The sequence below is a fragment of the Dermochelys coriacea genome, chromosome 11 (assembly GCF_009764565.3).
Source record: "Dermochelys coriacea isolate rDerCor1 chromosome 11, rDerCor1.pri.v4, whole genome shotgun sequence".
Classification (NCBI taxonomy): Eukaryota; Metazoa; Chordata; order Testudines; family Dermochelyidae; genus Dermochelys; species Dermochelys coriacea.
This window is the reverse complement of record NC_050078.2, coordinates 63,726,416-63,741,592: the sequence shown is the minus strand read 5'-3', so window position 1 is coordinate 63,741,592 and position 15,177 is coordinate 63,726,416. Positions and strand designations below refer to the sequence as shown.

General features: G+C 44.4%; 2 protein-coding genes and 2 non-coding genes across 6 annotated transcripts in view; 1 reads left to right on the top strand and 3 right to left on the bottom strand.

Moving 5' to 3' along the window:
* Positions 1-965: 965 nt before the first annotated feature.
* On the bottom strand, positions 966-7,664 carry EEF1B2 (eukaryotic translation elongation factor 1 beta 2). The gene is made up of 6 exons (XM_038421980.2): positions 7,506-7,664; positions 6,423-6,545; positions 4,077-4,200; positions 3,016-3,082; positions 1,928-2,053; positions 966-1,158 (listed from the first exon to the last, which is right to left on the bottom strand). Exons 1-6 carry the CDS (start codon positions 7,583-7,585, stop codon positions 1,004-1,006), a joined length of 675 nt encoding a protein of 224 aa, XP_038277908.1. The 5' UTR covers positions 7,586-7,664; the 3' UTR covers positions 966-1,003.
* LOC119840939 lies at positions 2,439-2,572 on the bottom strand. Its single transcript, XR_005288353.1, has one exon. It is a non-coding gene; the product is annotated as a small nucleolar RNA SNORA41 (small nucleolar RNA).
* On the bottom strand, positions 3,154-3,234 carry LOC119840938. Its single transcript, XR_005288352.1, has one exon. It is a non-coding gene; the product is annotated as a small nucleolar RNA SNORD51 (small nucleolar RNA).
* Positions 7,665-8,322: 658 nt separating the features above from the next.
* NDUFS1 (NADH:ubiquinone oxidoreductase core subunit S1) overlaps positions 8,323-15,177 on the top strand; it is a 28,666-nt gene continuing 21,811 nt past the window's right edge. Inside the window, exons 1-2 of one of the 3 annotated variants that reach the window (XM_038421977.2) lie at positions 8,323-8,467; positions 15,003-15,070. In XM_038421977.2, the coding sequence (XP_038277905.1) occupies positions 15,007-15,070 (64 nt within the window). In that variant the 5' untranslated portion in view covers positions 8,323-8,467; positions 15,003-15,006. Of the gene's footprint in view, positions 8,761-15,002; positions 15,071-15,177 lie in introns of all 3 variants that reach the window. The other 2 variants (XM_038421976.2, XM_043505631.1) reach the window with 2 other exon arrangements.

Genomic DNA, 15,177 nt, shown 5'->3' with positions numbered 1-15,177 from the left:
ATCACATACCAAGGAAGGATCCTTCCAAGGTGGACAGCTGGAAAGTTTCAAGATAAGGGAAACAAAGGAGTCAGGAACCAGCCAACATGCCTGAAATAGTTGCCACTTTAGCTTTTTTGCAGGGGGGTGGCGGCTGCAGGGGATTGGTGATAGATAAGGACAAGGCCTGTTTATTGATTTAGGCCCCTCCCCCCCGAGGCACACAGGCAGGATGTTTTGTCAACAGTATATAATCTTTGTGTAACCTGTAATCGGGGTTCCATTCTGCTTAACAGAGCGGTACCACGCTCGAGCATAATAAACCTATAAACTTTAAGTCTGCAGTCTGTCTTTATTTGGTTGCCTCAGCCTAGAAACGAACCGTGTGTCCTAACTGGAATAATTTGTAACAGCCCAAGTAGACTGAAAGGGATATGCTGTCCCTTGTGTTCCCACTTTGCCTCCCAACTCCATCATATCACATTGCAACTTATTTGGTATCCATTATCAAGCCAAGTCTGGACAGCATTTCTGCATCTTGGATTGTATATCCCTAGATCCTGCCCCAAAGAGCTCACAATATTAACAAATTTAGCCAAAACATCCCTGTGAAGTAGAGAAGTTGTATTCCCATTTCCCAGATGGGGAAACTGAGGTACGGGGCACAAGTGACTCGCACAAGATTTCAAGAGAAGTTCTAGGCACAGAAATCAGATTTTCCGATCTTAACCACCAGACCACCCTTCCTCATTGGTATCTGCATTAGAATGGTCTGTGTGTATTATTTACTCCTTACAGAAGGAGTAAGAACCAACCCAGATTTCTGTACAGATATCCACTACCATCCATCCTGGGGTAGAGGATCTCAGTTTAATTTAGTTTTCATTTTTACTGTGCAGTTCACTTCAACAGGTGAACAGAAGCTTTTTGAACTGTAATTGATTAGATTATTCAGTGGTTTGAAATAAGATACAATAGAGCGACCATAAACTTTCAAGTACTTTTATTCCGGATGTAGCAGGGTTTAGATCTTGTTGAAAGCAGCTACATCCATTGATTGTACATAATCTTCAAAGGCTGTTATTCTCTCTTCCAACATATCTGTACCAACTTTATCATCTTCAACTACACACTGAATTTGAAGCTTCTTGATACCATAGCCAACTGGAACCAGCTTGGCTGTCAAAGAAAAATATGTGGTGATTAAGAGTCAATTAACTAAATACCCTATTCAGCAGAGCATCACTTTAAGCATTAATTACACAATGCCAATTAGACCTGTTCAAAATACTGAATTTCATAAAACACCTGTAAACAAACAGCATACTCCATATACGTATCACCTAATCAACCCCAGGGCCATTAAACACACACAGACTCAAATGCAGGTTACTTTTGCTTAATCACAAGGGAGATTTGTTTGCTGTTGACAGGATAACCTCAGGAAGTCCACATGAGGCAGAACTGGGGGAAAACAGGAAGCTGACCAGGAAATATACCCACTCCTCTCCATCACCAAGAAGCTCCTCCCCACAGCTCAGCATGAACAATTTTGAGGTCTCTATAAGGAAGCCAGATTTTTATTCTAAATTAAAGTTCAAGTCTCCAGCAATTACGGCTGTATTACATTTACCAAGGTTGACAATACACAGTAGCACTGCAATCCACAACTTATTAACTTCTCAAATCAAACTAGACTAATCTACATTTTGGACAGTGATCTAGTTGTCCATTTTTAAGATACCAGTGATCTATATAAAAGCTACTATGGGTCCATAACATACTATGTGTTAATATCTGTATTATTTCTACATACCATGAAGTTATGCCTTGAAGTATCTCTGCATGCAACATGTTTTTTAAACACACACACACACACACACACACACACACACACACACGTACTACCATCCCCTTGCTCTTACATTCTTGTTTATATTCTACTTACAAGATCCCCAGACTAAGCCATCTGCCTGAATGCTTCGGACACACTCCTCCAATTTGGCCATGTCGGTCTCATCATCCCAGGGTTTCACATCCAGTAAGATGGATGATTTGGCAATAAGAGTCGGTTCTAAAAAAAGCAAGATGGCGAGGGAAAAAAGAAAGCAATATGAAGCAAGAATAAATTAAAATTAAGATATCCTGAATATTTCCCAGGCTATAAGGCATTTCATAAAAGCTATCTGCAAACCTACACAAAATGCAGGAGCAAAAGAACAGTCAAAGCAGATGAACAATGCTTTAATGTATGAATCCGTCAATGCAGAAGGCTTTACTCTTTCTGGTCTTATGTGGAAAATCTCTTGTATCAAGATTTGTTTTGTCATAATTTTTACAAAATTTCCAGTAAATTAGCATAATGGTAAAAGACATGTACTTCCATCTTCTGTTATAGGAAGTCATCGTGTCATCAGGCCAAGTTTACTTAGATATTTGCATCAAATCTAAAGTTGTCATCTTGTCTGTTACACAGAAAGTCCTTTTCAGCTGACCTGAAAAGGAGCATGATACAGTGTAACTGTTTATTTCCCACAGATGGAATACTGCAACTGCTACATTTCAGAACAGTTCCAGACCAGTAACTGTGGAATCCTATATTGAAATGATTAGGTTGCAATATTAAAATAAAAGATGGTAGGAGTTTTGTGAACTTCTAGCAAGTGCCTATTTTTAACTATTTTTAATCTTCCTTCCTACAATTATCTTATTCTGATAGTGTCTAAAGTAGATGCATATCCAGCCATTAACGGAGAACCTAAACTTTGCATTTCTATCTTTAGAAGCAAATCCCAAACTCAAGTCACATCTCATTAACACAGCAGTCTCAAAGTAGTGACTAAAGCCTGCTTGTGATAAAAGTGCTCTATCACAACATAGTGAGAAACTGTACTATTTCAAATGTATTTTATCGAAGCAAGTCATATCTACTCCAGCTAATAATTTGCAAGGGTAGGAAGGGATTTTTCCTGTCTCCTATGCATATTGCAACACTAGTGCATATAACAGGCTATTAAAAAAAGCTACCAGACATACTTTTGGACTTCTTAGATTCATATTGAGCAAGACGCTCTTCTCTCAGTCTCTTTGATTCTTCGCTTTCCTGAAAGAGAAAAAACAGATTCACAATAAGGCAAAGACAGACATTCTTTATCCACTATTAATAAAAGTAGACTGGCTTTTAGTCAGATAAAAACAAATCATCACAAGATCAGCCGAAAGATGGTGATTTGGTTTTATTCATCATGTAACCAGTCAGTTAAAAATAGGCACTTCATGCAAACTTGCTAGAAGTTCACAAAACTCCTACCATCTTTATGTGACAAAGGCTGAGCATAGCTTGCAATACACAATAGTGGAGTCTGTACATGTCATTTAAGCATTTTTTCTAATACTCAAACAGAATAGGAAAACAATTCAACTTAAATGTGATCTTAAGTTGTTGCTTTAATAAGCCCATTAAAAGTTTACTAGAATTTTGTAGTAAGATTCCTTTGTTGCTTCTGTCACCTAAAAATGTTTTTGCATCCTTAGAACAAAACTACTACTAGCATGAGAATGGAATGAAAAAACGCTTAAATACATGGATGGTATTGAGCACTTGGCAGACTATGGGTAATATTTTCATGAGCATCTATGAGACAGATTTCTAAGTGCCCAAGTCATTTAGGTTACTGAAAATTTTACTCTATGTTTAGTCTTGCCCATGGACATTCCTGTTGATCCAATGGACGTATGAAAAATGCTTTCTACTTTACTAGTTTAAACCATGGGAAAAAAAAAAAAATCAAATCACTCTGAAGACCGGAGTCCTTTACAGATCAGGTCAACAGCTTACAAGGTTCCCCCTCATTTCCTATGCAAATTTCCATGAGTAAAATGCTTTTCCTCAGTTTAATTTTTACTACTGCTCCAGTAGAGTTCATACCTATTACAGTAACATGTTCATCATTAACCCATTAGCTATTTATCTCCTCACAGGTTCTTTCCTGTTTATCATGCAAAGTCAGATGCATTTCAGGGCTCTGATAATAAATTTCTGGAGTATTTCAATCAAATTATGATATTTTAAAAACAAAAAAACAAAATCTCAGTACCTCTTCCTCATCAGATCCAAAGAGATCAATGTCATCATCATCTTTGCTATCTGTGGTTGCACCTGTGGAGTCTTCAACATCAGCAGGACCATATTTCCCCAAAGTCTTCTTTATTCCTGGCAAACTAAAGAAGTGGCAAAATATTATTAGTTTAAAAAGAATATACTCCTAATTTCAGATACTAACATTTTTAAGATCAGTGAACTGACAGTAACAATTACTTGTGGTAGCAATGAAGTACACTAGAGTTTCAAAAGTGAAACACCAGAACAATCCCAAAAGTGCACTCACAGCACGATAGTTAAACTGACAATTATTATGGTGAATCCCATGTGCATAAGCAGCTAAATGGCATACTGTTTTTGTCCTTACTAGCAGCATTTCCTACAGTATACCACTTAGCAGCAGCCAACCAAAATGAAGCACTTGTCTGGAATTTTGCCCTTGGGTACTTTGATAAGTTTTGCTTTTCTTTTCAATGTGCAGAAATGTTACAGAATATATCCTCAGAGAAAGATTAGTGGTTGTTTAAACAAGTTATAATTAACAATATACTGCATCTCATTAACAAAGTAAATTTCCCTACTTTCCACCCAAATGTTTCCTTGAAAACCTTTGCTTTTGGTGGAGGACTAATAGCCGCTCAGTAGGCATAGTGATGAGTAAAGCTAGCTTTGTCACGGGGTAATTAATTCTGTGATTTTGGTGTTTTAGTGAATGCTTAAAGCTATGGAGCTGTTTGAGAGTTAGTTTTTCTAATACCTAACATATAACCATAAGCAGGTTTGTATGTTATTTCAGAAGAACCAACAGAACCTGTTTGGGACTAAGTACTGTACTTCTGAATCCCAAACATGTCAAATAGCTCCATCTACTCCTTGAAAATATATAGACTTCAGCCTACAGTTTTCCACAGCCTCCTCATTAAGGTACAGTACCTCATTTTGTTTACTTTTAACTATGACTTTCTTTGTGCTGTCATTTTTCTAATGGTGGCTACCAAAGCCGTAAGAGTGTGGTCTGTTATTTTAAGCTTTTATTTGTGACTATTTGCATTTTTATTAGACTGCTATTTCTTATGAACTGCAGAGACAGAATACTAGCCTTAGTGATTATGCTCTTCTATATTCACTTCTGCTTTGAATTTGGTTAGACTGGCACTAGTTAGATGTAGTTACCATATCAGAATTTTCAGTGAGCTTTGGGAAGTAAGTTTACAACTTCAGTCTAGTTCCAAGTAGAGAAACCATCACAAGTGGTATAAATCAATGGTAGCATCAAAAAAGCCCAAGGTCAGGAGACTGAACCACTCAACTCTACAGGAGGCTCCCCCCAGAACAGGGTAGAGGCACAATGGTGAGGCAGTGTGAAGGTGCATACACTGACACTGCCTATGCTGTACCTTTTCTAGAGGACTTCAGTCTCCATGGCTGTCAAAACGGCAACTTTCATGAGCACTAAATTCACTAAAAGAGAAAAGAATACATTTGCTTTCACATTTCCCCTTCATTTTCAGGCCTCTTTGCAGGTCACTATTTAATTTGGTTTAAGATTTCAGGACGATTGTTTGAATGAAAGGGCTCCCAATATATAGTTGATCATTTTGTTTATTAGTATTCCTATCTCGAGCTACACCTTGGGCAAAAAAAAAAAAAAAAAAGAAGCTGGTGTACGTATACAAGTTTCAAATTTAAATCTACAGGGGCTTGATTGTATGGGATTTGTATTGGGGTATGCTTCAAATCTAGCCCAGGTGGTATCAACTTTAAATCACTATTCTGATAATCTACATGAGGTCAGTGTCATTCCAACTCCTAGAGCTCAGGGTCTACATCAGTGGTTTTCAACCTATTTACCACTGTGGGATGCATCTGCAGCTCTCACTGTTTTATGTGGGCCACAACTGTGTGCTGATGGGGCCACAAGCAGCCGGTGGGTTGAGAACCACAGTCTACATAAAAGCATCACCACAAACGGTGCCTTGTTGAAATTTAAACAGCCATCCCAACAACTGAGTGGGCATGAAGACAGAATTAGCTTCTTGACATTTAGATCAGAACTGAGGTGCAGTAGCAAGACAGTGTGGAAGGTTTATGCTCCTGCCTGCACTGTACCAGTTATATGGATAAATAAAGAGCTCCCTTGTTCAGAGCTATCAAGCATACACTTTTCAAAAGCAACGCGGCTCAAACAAACTTTAAGACAAAAAGCTCGGTAAACTGCTGGCTACAATCCCAATGAAAACACAACAGACTTTATTCAAAAAAATCGAATGGCAACTGCACAGTGTATGTCGTTTAACTACTCTCCTATAAACTGGTGTCTGGTGCATTAAGTTCAGCATACCTTGCCTTTTGCTTTTCATATGACTTAATGTGGTTGTACCAGCGGAGAGCGTGGAACAAGTCAGCAGGAGGCGGCGTAGACAGTGCTTCAAAGACGGCAATGTCAGCCTGAGAGGGCACATACCTATAGAAAAGAACACATCCAAATAGGAAAAGGAATCGATTTTCGCAATGGACCCGTTAGAACAGAAGCGGCGCGTGAAATAACTTGCAGCCTAATGAAAAGGGGGACTTGTGTCACCTTAGAGACTAACCAATTTGTCAGAGCATAAGCTTTCGCGAGCTACAGCTCACTTCATCGGATGCATTTGGTGCATTTTCCACGGCATGCATCCGATGAAGTGAGCTGTAGCTCACGAAAGCTTATGCTCAAATAAATCTGTTAGTCTCCAAGGTGCCACAAGTCCTCCTTTTCTTTTTTGCGAATACAGACTAACACGGCGGCTGCTCTGAAACCTGTCATTGCAGCTTAACAAGTCACTTGGCTGGGTCTTCCCTGCGGAAGACACTCATGGCTGCTCGCAGGTTAGCCGGGCTCAAATGAGACTGGCCACAGTGCCCAGCCCTCAGACCGCCCACGCGCTCGGTACCGCCGCCCCGGGGCCGGGCCAGCGAGAGTTAGCACCACACCGGCGCTAAGGACTTTTGCTTGTGGCAGGGGCCGGCGCTGGAGACAATCCCCGAGCCAATGCCGCCGCGGAGACCAGCTTCCCCGGCAGCCGGATCATGAGGAAACCCACCCACGCGGCCGCGGTTCCCATCCACCTTGCGACCACCAGCGGCGCAGGCCGGGGCGGGGGCGGGGGCGGGGGGGCGCAGCCCGGCGGCTCAACGGCCGTTCGGGGGGGAGGGGGCAGGCCCGCAGCCCACGCGGCGGCGCTCGGCGCGCGCGCGGGCCAGCGGCGCCCCCACACGCAGGCAGGCTCGAGACACCCTGCGCCGCAGCAGTGCCCAGGCTTTAGCGGGGGAGGGGCCGTTCGTTCGCCCGGCAGCCGCTGAGCGCGCGGGCTCGCTCCGCCCCACACCCGCGAGGGTCGCGCTCCGCTGCCCGGGGGCTCTAGCCGCCGCCGCCGCCGCCGCTCACCCCTCGATGTAGCTCTTGTCGGCCAGGAAGTCGTTGAGGAGCCGGAGGCCGGCAGCGGACCTGAGGTTCCCGAAGCCCATGATGATGGCGGCAGTGCGGCGCTGGGACACACCGGCCCCCTCTAGCACCCGCCGCAGAAAGAGAGCCCCGCCCCGCCGCGCCGCATTTATATAGAGCGCGTTGTATCCCTCCGCCACGTCGCCGTTGCTGCGCTGGGATTATCCCTCCGCAGGGAAGCACCTGGAAATAACTCCCCCCCCCTTCCCGCCACACACACCACCTAGTACAGGGAGCGGGGCGGATTGGAAATGAAACTAGAAGGACGGAAACGTAGTGAACGGCTAATAATGAGGATGTTCCGGGAGGTTCCGCCGCGGCTAATTTTCGAAAGTCGCCACCTCCAGCGAGTAAGTGACGGACGATGCCGAGGCCGCGGGTGACGGAAATTGCCGAAGGTGGCGCCGGGGAGTGACGGACGATGCCGAGGCCGCGGGTGACGGAAATTGCCGAAGGTGCCGCCGGGGAGTGACGGACGATGCCGAGGCTGCGGGTGACGGAAATTGCCGAAGGTGGCGCCGGGGAGTGACGGACGATGCCGAGGCCGCGGGTGACGGAAATTGCCGAAGGTGGCGCCGGGGAGTGACGGACGATGCCGAGGCTGCGGGTGACGGAAATTGCCGAAGGTGCCGCCGGGGAGTGACGGACGATGCCGAGGCCGCGGGTGACGGAAATTGCCGAAGGTGGCGCCGGGGAGTGACGGACGATGCCGAGGCCGCGGGTGACGGAAATTGCCGAAGGTGCCGCCGGGGAGTGACGGACGATGCCGAGGCCGCGGGTGACGGAAATTGCCGAAGGTGCCGCCGGGGAGTGACGGACGATGCCGAGGCCGCGGGTGACGGAAATTGCCGAAGGTGCCGCCGGGGAGTGACGGAAGTTGCCGAGACGGCCGCCATATTAGCTGGGTGAGAGAGCTGCGGAGCGTTTTCTGGTTCAGAAGAGCCAACCAGTGCAGCGGTTGCTGCTGCTGGTCCCCGCAGTACAAGGAGGTAACGCGGCGGCGGCGGCGGCTTGTTACAAGTGTTCTGGCCCCGGGGCGAGGCCCCATGTTGACGAGGGGTTGGAAGTTCCCTGCTCGGGGCTGGGGGGGGATGATTTCCCCCTGTCCCGTGGATGCCCTTCACGGGCTTCGGCTCCCTCAGTCCCGGTGCCGGCTGAGGCTTGGGGGCCTGCCCTTGTCTGTGCTGGCGCCGAGCAGGTGACCCGGCCCGTTAGGCCTCGCACTGGGGTTCGTGGCGTTAAATAAGCCAGCCCCAGACTCTTTCCTCACCTGCCGCATGGGGGGGCAGGGAGGGGGCAGCGCCGGCCGGTGTGACCGGGTCCCCCAGGGGGCGCCCGGAGAGGCTGGGGGGCAGCGCTGGTGTGACACCCCCCTCCGGGGCCGCTCTGAGGGCCTGCGGGGGGGAGGGGGTTATAATACAGGGGGTCCCAGAGAGGTAGGTGCTCGAGTGACACATGAGGCCAGGGTCTCCAGCTGGGAGCAGAGCCCGGGTCTCCTCCAGAGAGCAGTGTCTGACCCCTAGAACTCGTGCAGTCCCAGCCCTGATCCAGGTCACTCGTTGTCATTGCAAGGGGCTGTGTTTATCCCCAGCCGCACCCGGGGCCTTACTGGGGGATTGTGTGCTGTTGTATGTAGTAGGGCATGAGGCCGGGAAAGTGGCACTGACGGGACGAGAGTTTTGGACAATAACAGATTGTGTGTGTGTGTGTGTGTGTGTGTGTGTGTGTCCCTTTTAAAAACCCACAAATGACAGGGTTCTGCTTCAGGTAGCTTACAGTCTAGAGCTGCAATCCTGCAAAGATTCACACCCGTTCTTCATTCTACACTTGTGAATAGTCTTCTTGAGGGTACATGGATGAGCATTTGCAGGATCAGGATGTATCCTGGACATAACTCAGCAAGGCGTGTCAGTAAACAAAAGCAAAGGTGGAGGTTTTGTATGGTAAGGTGAGGGTTACAACTGTGAAAGATCAAGAGAAGCTTTTTTTTGGGGGGGTCTTATTACAAATAATTGATTTAATTTTAAGGAAGAGTTCTCAATGACCAAACTGAGTGAAAAGCCAAAAGTAAACAGCATACATGAAGAAAAGTAAATCTTGTTTTACAATTACAATTTATTAAACAAAGCTTTAACAATCAGTAGTTATGGTTAATAGCACAAGGAGAAATATTAAGAATGTTATTTTAGGATTATAGTTAATAGTGTTCCTTTAACCTTGTGGCACAAGAATATGGGGATTAGGGATGAAAGATTCTCAGGCCGCATCTACACTACAAAGTTAGGTCAATTTTATGTAAATTGACGTCGAGCCTCCGATTTAAGCAAGTCGATCTTGCGTGTCCCCACTTTGCTCATTGTGTTGGCGGAGCGCATCCTCACTAGTAGGGCTCACATCAATGTATGAAGCGCTGCACTGTGGGTAGCTATCCCACAGCGCATGTAGCAGAGTGAAATTTTGTGTTGCGTTTGCAATGCCTTATGGGACCAAAACATTTGCGTGGGTGGTTACGGAAATAAGGTGTTAGCCTCCCATAATGCACTTACCTCCCTTCCTCCCTCCCTGAAATCAACAGCAAACAAACCAAGCCTTTTTCGCGCCTTTTTTGTAAACCTGGGTTACCCGTGCAGACGCCATAGCACGGTAAGCATGGACCCCGCTCAGCTGTACACTGTTGTTGTGAGCATTACAAACACCTCGCGCCTTATTCTGTAGTATTTACACAGTTGATTCAGGAGCCGCTGCACAGAACAACTTGACGCCATGCAGGCAGCCCTGTTGGAAGCCATAGAGCGGAGCAATTCGCAGTTGCTGGCGACAATCACACATCACTTTGACATGGTTGAGTGCCTCTTAAGGACCAGGGAAACAAGCACGGTCTGGTGGGACCACATTGTTATGCAGCTATGGGATGATGATCGGAGGCAGCTGCTCTGACCATGAAGAAGCAAGTGGCGATTGCTCTGTGGAAGCTTGCAACACAAACTGCTGCTGGTCCATGGGGAATCAATTTGGAATGGGTAAATCTACTGTGGGATCTGTTGTGATCCAAGTTTGCAGGGCAATCAACAGACTTCCGCTAAAAAGGGTAATGACTCTGGGCAACACGGAGGACATAGTGGATGGTTTTGCGGTGATGGGGTTCCCTAACTGCGGTGAGGCTATAGACAGAATGCATATCCCTAACTTGGCACCACACTACCTTGCCAAAAAGTACATATACCAAAAGGGGTACTTCTCAATGGTGTCGCAAGCGCTGGTGGATCATGGACCATTTCACCAACATCAACATGGGATGGCCGGGAAAGGTGCATGATGCTCGCATCTCTAGGAACTCCAGGCTGTTCGAGCAGCTGCAAGAAGGGACTTACTTTCCAGACCAGAAAATTACTGTTGGGGATGTTGAAATGCCAATAGTTATCCTTGGGGACCCTTTCGTTACCCCTTGGTCCCATGGCTCATGAAGCCATACACAGGCAGCCTGGACAGTAGTAAGGAGCAGTTCAACTATAGGCTGAGCAAGTGCAGAACGGTGGTAGAATGTGCCTTTGGATGTTTAAAAGCTCGCTGGCACTGTTTGCTGACTAGGTTAGACCTCAGTGCAACCAACATTCCCTTTGTTATTGCTGCTTGCTGTGTGCTCCACAATCTCTGTGAGAGTAAGGGGGAAACGTTTATGGCGGAGTGGGAGGTTGAGGGAAATCGGAATGTTGCTTGAATGACCCAGGACCATTCGCTGCCATGCTTTGTGCTGCAATGATTCCAGACTACTTGCTACTAGCTTGGCGTGGTAAAGTGTCCTACCTTGTGGAGAACGAAATAAGGCAGCCCTCCCCAGAAACCTTCTGCAAAGGCTTTCAGAATACCTCCAGGAGAGCTTCATGGAGATGTCCCGCTCCAATCCTGGACACATTAACAGACTTTTCCAGTAGCTGTACTGGCTCCGAATGCATCACAATTCTTCAGAGCAAATCAAACAATAAACACAATTGCTTTTAAACCCTGTAGTGTAGTTATAAATGTGCACTCACCAGAAGTGCCTTCTCCAGCTTCAGGGTCCAGGAACCCGCCTTGAGAGAGTATTGGCTCCAGGATGATGAAAAGGTCCTGTCTGCCGGAGAGAACGGATTCTCTGCTTGCTTGCTGTGTGTTCTCCTCCTCTTCCTCATCCACAAAATCCTCCTCTCTGTCATGCGAGAGTCCCCCCCCTTGCAGATGTCCACGGACAGTGGTGGGGTAGTGGTAGAGTCCCCCCATAGAATGCCACGCAGTTGATCATAGAAGCGGCATATATGGGTTTCTGACCCAGAGCAATTGTTTGCCTTCTTTGTCTTTTGGTAGGCTTGCCTCAGCTCCTTAACTTTCATGCGGCACTGCTGTGTGTCCCTGTTGTAGCCTCTCTCCACCATCCCCTGTGCGATTTTTGGCATATATATATTAGCATTTCTTCTATTTGATTGGAGTTCGTCCTGCACAGATTCTTCTCCCCATACAGCTATCAGATCCAGTGTCTCCCGTTCGGTCCATGCTGGAGCTCATTTGAGATTCTGGGACTGCATGGTCACCTGTGCTGCTGAGCTTGCCACGCTGACCGAACAGGAAATGAAATTCAAAATTTCCTGGGGCTTTTCCTGTGTACCTGGCTAGTGCATCGAAATTGAAAGTGCTGTCCAGAGCGGTCACATTGGAGCACTCTGGAATAGCTCCCGGAGGCCAGTACCGTCAAATTGCATCTGCAGTACTCCAAATTCGACCCAGCAAGGTTGATTTTAGCGCTACTCCCCTCGCCAGGGAGGAGTACAGCAGTCGATTTTAAGAGCCCTTTAGGCCGATGGAACAAGGTTGGTTGTATAGATGCATTGCTTATACAATCGACCTAACACAGCTAAATTTGACCTAACCTCATTGTGTAGACCAGGGCTTAGAAAACAACTTTGAAGAGTTTTGTTGTGGGGCAAGAAAACAAAGAATACCATGGACTTACAAATATGTGGGGGTGGGGTGGGGGGGGAAAGGAAGTTGAATATAGAACCTGCCGTCAGGACAATGTCCATTTGAGTACTGCAACAGTGTTTTGTACCCTTGGAAAAATAAAATGGGTTACATTCTAACTCTGAAATACTCTTCGCTCTTTTTATCAAGTTTCTATGATCACTTGAATCTTGTCTCATAGCTTAGCTTCTGAGGGCTTGTCTACATGGTACCACAGACTGTGATTCCATGTAGCCAAGTCCTAATTCTCTTAACTTTCATTCTTCATAAAAGAATGGACCTCATTCAACTTTCAAATTCCTTAGCTTTGGAGGATAGCATTGTTATGAGGGTAGTGAGTCACTCCAAACTACAGACCAACTATTTTGTAGTTGGGTGATACAATGAGATGTTTATATGTATTTAGGAAGCTGCAGTAGCCCACTTCAGACTGACATTAAGGAGAAACAAACATTCAGTTTAAAAACAACAACACATCAGAAACAATTAATTACAAATAGTGCTTTTCCAAGAGAAGTCTTTTTTTTCTTTCCGCTTCCTTTTTTTTTTTTTTTCCTTCTGTCGTTTCTTCCTTTCTTAAAGTTATCTGTTTTAGTTTGTGAATGGTTTATGGAAGAGATTTTGTCATCCTACCTTTTTTTCTGTAAAGTGACATGCATGCTAATGGAAACACTCTTATTTTAATAGCTTCTCTGTTAGTTTGGAATAGGGAGCCAGCATTGACCAGTTGGTGGGGGTACAAGACTGAAAATCAGGAGGCATTGGCTTTATATGCATCCTTGCTATTGATTCACAGAGTGACCTGTATTAAATCTCTTTGGCTCACGTGTTCAAAAATGTCCACTAACTTTGAATGCCTCAGTTTTTGGGGCACAATTTTCAGAAGAGCAGTACACACTTTTTACTCTCGTTGACTTAAGCTGGAGTTGTGGTGGATGCCCAGCACCTCTGAAACTCAAGCCTTGGGCTGTGTTGAGTTAGGCACTCAGAATTAATGGGCACTTGAAAATTTGAAAAGGAGTACCCGTGGCACCTTAGAGACTAACAAATTTATTAGAGCATAAGCTTTCGTGAGCTACAGCTCACTTCATCGGATGCATTTGGTGGAAAAAGCTACTCTGAAACTTGAAAATTTGAGTTTGAGTGATTGATTTGCCCAAGGCTATGGAGGTAATCCTTGTCAGAGCCAAGATTAGAACTCAAGATTTCTTGGTCCTGTCATCTACTCATCGCTTTGGACATATAATACAAAAGTTTTTGTAATTTGTATGCAACAGACTCTCATACAAATTAAAAATTTAAGATCTGGAGAAATCATGGCAGATTGATTTAAATTAAAGCTGATTTAAATCACCCTTTTTAATCCTGATTTAAATCCATCGATTTTAATCATGCTTTGTATTTGCATTTTTTAGTTGCTTTCCTTTTTTTAAAAAAAAAAAGTTTATTCTTATTGGTTGGTAACTGTTAAAACATGCTGATTTTCAGCTAAATATAGCCTTTGCTCTAAATTTGTTGCTTCTTTTTGATATCCAGCAGAATACGCTATATCTATACACATTTATTTAAGCAGTTATATCGCTTAACTTCTTACTAAATATTTTTTTGTTTTTGTTTTTTGCTGTTCGTATCAAGCTCTATTTGGATGGAAATTCAAAATCAGTGCAAAAAAACATTTTAATTTTGTTTAAGAGAAAATGTTTATCAAAACATGTTTTGCATTTAATACTAACTTCACTAAACAAAGGAAGTATGTATGATCTGTAGCTGGTGAATTGAACTGATTGTTTCTGGTCACTATGTCCTTCAAGATTTTAGAACTAGTAGATCTCATTCTCGCATCTAGTATTTAGTCATAGATTGGAAAAGGAAAACAAGCTTGCCTGCTCTTACAACCTGCAGGTGCTTTCTTAACTTTCATTGAACTGAGCTAGTTGAACAAACTGAAATGAAAAATGTGTTCTTTCTGTGCCTGCAGAAGGCGGCACTGTTGTCAAAAGCTGGGGAAGCACTTCAACAAACTCTGTGAAGTGAGCTGTAGCTCACGAAAGCTTATGCTCAAATAAATTTGTTAGTCTCTGAGGTGCCACAAGTACTCCTTTTTCTTTTTTGCGAATACAAACTAACACGGCTGCTACTCTGAAACCTGGTTCCTCATGCTTAGTCATTAACTTCCACCTGTTCAGTTGTTGACTGTCTTTAAAACTTGGCAGAAGGATACTGCTTAATATTTTTTGTATTTAATTTAAATTATTTCAATGTAATATAATATATAATTTAGGCCTAACATAGATGTTAACTTCATATTTAATTTTAAATAGATTTATTTTTAAAAAATAAACATGTATTTAATTTAAATTATTTATTTTTATCCACCCTCATAGAAATATCAGGATAATCTTAATTGCTAAAATTTAACCCACTAACTTCTCTTGTATTAATTTTCAGCATCATGCTGCGACTACCTGCTGTCCGCAGGGCCTTAGCTGGTGTCACTCAGTCCACCAAAGGATGTGGTGAGTCTGCCTGCATTTTATACACAAGTGCATGAGAAGCCTTTCCCTACTTATACAGCGTGATGCAATGCACGTAAAGAAGGCATTGTATATTGAGGTTATTATAC

Bases quoted from the DNA above. Each gene is read 5' to 3' on its own strand.
- EEF1B2 (XM_038421980.2), bottom strand. From the start codon at position 7,585: ATGGGCTTCGGGAACCTCAGGTCCGCTGCCGGCCTCCGGCTCCTCAAC. The intron at 3,083-4,076 runs GTACTGAGATTT...TTTCTCTTTCAG, and splicing joins TTGGATCTGATGAGGAAGAG to GAAAGCGAAGAATCAAAGAG. The intron at 1,159-1,927 runs GTAAGTAGAATA...TTTCTTTGACAG, and splicing joins TGGCTTAGTCTGGGGATCTT to CCAAGCTGGTTCCAGTTGGC.